Consider the following 3354-nt stretch of genomic DNA (forward strand, 5'->3'; position numbering starts at 1 on the left):
GAGGACCAGCCCCGCCCTTTTCCACCGACTGGGGAAAGTACCCGTCCTGAGGCACCCGGTGAAGATGTGCCTCAGGCGGGCCCTTACATCGGCCAAGACCAGGGCCCATGCTCGACCCGGGACCCCGTCCGGTCCAGGGGCTTTTTTCGCCCCACCGATCCGGCGGGCCGCCCGGGTCAGCTCGTCCCCGGACACCTCCCACTTCTCGTTCCAGTCCGGCGGGGGACCCTCGTACGGAAGGGGCGGCGGCCCCTCCTCCGGGAAGAGAGCCCCCACCACATTGTCGAGGAGTGGGGGTTCGAGACTTTCAGTCACCGGGGGCGCCCAAGGTCGCAATCTTTGCAAGATTATTCTATACGGGCGCCCCCAAGGGTCCTTGTCCAGGGACTTGAGCATATCCTCCCAGGACCTGGCCTTGGCCTTCACAATAGCTACGCGCAGGGCTTTCCGTGCGGCCCGGAAAGCCCTGCGCGCTCTCGCCGCCTCGGCGACGTTCCCCGCCCTTGTGGTCCGCTGCATGTGTCTTCTGGCCTGGACGGAGGAGCGCCTAAGTTCGGCTATCTCCTCCGTCCACCAGTACGCGGACCTGAAGGGCGTGGGGCGAACTCGGGGCATGGAGGCGTCGCACGCCCTCTCCATATCTGCCCCGAGTTCTTCCGCCTCCTCCTCCACATCGTCCGGGGACAGAATGGGTCGAGGAGGATCGTCTCCCCGAGCCCACTCCGCCGCGGCCATGGACGCCTTGAGGGCGTCTTCGTCCATTTTACGGAGGGCCCATTTGCCGGGCCGCCCGCGCTCCCTTTCCCGGCGGCGCCGGAGCACCTCGGGGGAGATGGCGGAGAGGATCACCTCTATGTACAGATGATCGGAACCAGTGTCGATCCCCTCCGCCACCCTCCAACCCCCCATTGCGCGCACCGCAGGGCCATTGACCCATGTGAGGTCAATGATAGATCGCCCTGCGGGCGCACGCAGGTGCTCACCGAGCCTTCATTGAGAAGATGAAGGCCGGTCGACGCCGCCCAGGCCTCGGTGAGCCGACCACGATGATTGGTGACCGGGGAACCCCACGCGCCAGATTTGGCGTTGAAGTCCCCGGCCACCACCACAGGGTGGGGGGCACACCGTCTAATGACCCCCGCCACCCTGTCAAGATGCTCCTCGTAGTCGGTCCCCGTCCACCTTGGGGGAGCGTAAAGGGCGACCACTACTAGGGCCCCCCATTTTACCGCCACCAGGAACTCCTCGGCCTCTATGAGCGTCGGCCGGGGAGATTCCTGGCAGCTCCTCCAATAGGCTGCGACCGAGCCCCCCGGGACCCCGAACCACCGAGTATCGTCGGCCGGGATCCGGTAGGGCTCGGACGCCACGCCCAGGCCTGCCCCCCGCTCAGCGAGCGAGTGGAGGAACAGGTCCTGGGCAATCCTCGTATGGCCTAGGTTGGCCTGGAGGAGTTTAGACGCCATTTTTATTTGGTGCCGTGTTCACTTCCCCCAGGCCAGCCACCTCCATAAGCACGGGGGCTAATTCCGCTCCCCCCCCCCGATGTCTCTCCGCCCACCGTCAGCGGGCGAGTCTCCTCCATCTGCACCTCGGTGAGGACTATTGGGTCCTCAGGTGCAGATGGGCCAGCTTCCTCTCTCCTGGATCTTTTGGTGTCCCTCCTCTCTTTCGGGGGAGGGACTACTTGGCCCGCCCCAGAGGGCCCCGCAACCGGCTTTTGGGATGCCGGTTGCTGCAGGCCGCCTACCTGTGGGGAGTGGGAGGGAGGCGAGGCTCGGGCTTTCCCCGCCCCTTTCTTCCCCTTCCCCTTCTTCTTTTGAGAAGCGATACACGCCTCCCCACCCAAACGATGGGTCGCCTCTCTGCCGGCCGTGGAGCACACCGGACACACAACACGCCCGGTGCACTCGGCGGCCCGATGACCCGGGCCGCCGCAGCGGTAACAGACGCCGGACCTATCGACGTCGCTGCGGCAGTGCTGGCGGACATGCCCCTCTTCCAAGCAGCGGAAGCACTGCAGGGGCCTCGCCGCCAACACCTCTACCCGGGCCATCCCCCAGCCGACCAGGATGCGGCCCGCCTCCGCGACCTTTCTGGCCACTGCGGCGGGACACCGCACCCAGGCGGTTCCCAAACCATTGGGGGCTCTCTTTATCCCCCCTACCCTGATGTCGGAGGGATCCCCGCCCGAGGCGTCTTCCACGGCCGCCGCTATATCCGCGACCGTGACAGAGTCCTCAAGATTATGAAGGCGGACCTCCGCTTTTTTGGAGGGGCGGCCCACCCTGACCCCATCCTCTCCCGCCTTTGTTCAAGAAAACCATGTCATTTGATGAAACAACACTATTGGTTTAAATAATATTTTTTAAAAGTTTCTCTCAAAATTTAATAATTCGATTTGTTTAATTTGGATTTTCTTGGATTTTTTAATTTTATTTGCTGGATCAATCATAACATTTTGTTAAAAATGTAAAAGTAATTATCACTGGTTCACTACATTACATCAATATTCATTGCATATCGAATGTTGTATTGTTTCAATATCTATCAACAAATTATCCAATAAACAACAAGTAAAAATTATATAACTATTATTTGGTGTTTGCTAGGTATGTTATAATATACTGTGAACACTATAAGGATACATTATATAAGCATGAATTGTAAGAACATCGTTGGAGTCTTCAGAGTCACCGCGTGCGTGCCGATCGTCAGGTTAAGCAACAGTTTAATGCGGTCAGGACATGGATGGTGGCCAGCGGTATATCCGCTTGGGATCGAAATTATTGCAGGAAAATTCATGAAAGTTTGGAATGTGTTGACAACCTTCGATATCTAATAGTTTATGAAACATGAGAAAATTAAAAATATAAGTATATTTTTGTAAACATTATGATTTTTCTCATGTTTCACTTTCACATAATAATTCTCAGTATTTGATTACTATCAATATTTAACAGTGATTTTATTATCAGTATTCACAAAAAATTAAGTACTGGCCAAAAAATTACTGAATTACTGGTAATATTTAATCACTAATAATTTTTCAGTATTTCTTAGTATGATATTTCTATAAGAGTTGTGGGAGGATTAAAATGTCTAGTATGTCAGCACGTATCGAAATTTTCTCTTCGACTAACGTACGCGGAGAATCAACCTTCCATACTTAGACCGATCCTTGAGTCCCAAATTTTTAAATATATATTTTAATTAAAATCCCAAATTCCCATTGAACCGAAGACTCAAATAGATTCCTTTTTTTTTATATATGTTGCGAAAAAACTGCCTCCGCCAGGACTTGAACCTGGAACCTCCCCACTTTCCGTGCGGGACGCCTTTTCATTCGGCCAT

The 3354-nt window shown here is 55.2% G+C and overlaps 1 protein-coding gene across 1 annotated transcript; it reads right to left on the reverse strand.

Moving 5' to 3' along the window:
- Positions 1-851: 851 nt before the first annotated feature.
- Positions 852-1466, reverse strand: LOC116852415. Its single transcript, XM_032832751.1, has one exon. It carries the CDS (start codon positions 1464-1466, stop codon positions 852-854), a length of 615 nt encoding a protein of 204 aa, XP_032688642.1.
- Positions 1467-3354: the final 1888 nt, after the last annotated feature.

This window comes from Odontomachus brunneus, unplaced genomic scaffold (assembly GCF_010583005.1).
Source record: "Odontomachus brunneus isolate Ranch 3 - 2012 unplaced genomic scaffold, Obru_v1 Obru_scaffold_223, whole genome shotgun sequence".
In the NCBI taxonomy this organism is placed as follows: Eukaryota; Metazoa; Arthropoda; class Insecta; order Hymenoptera; family Formicidae; genus Odontomachus; species Odontomachus brunneus.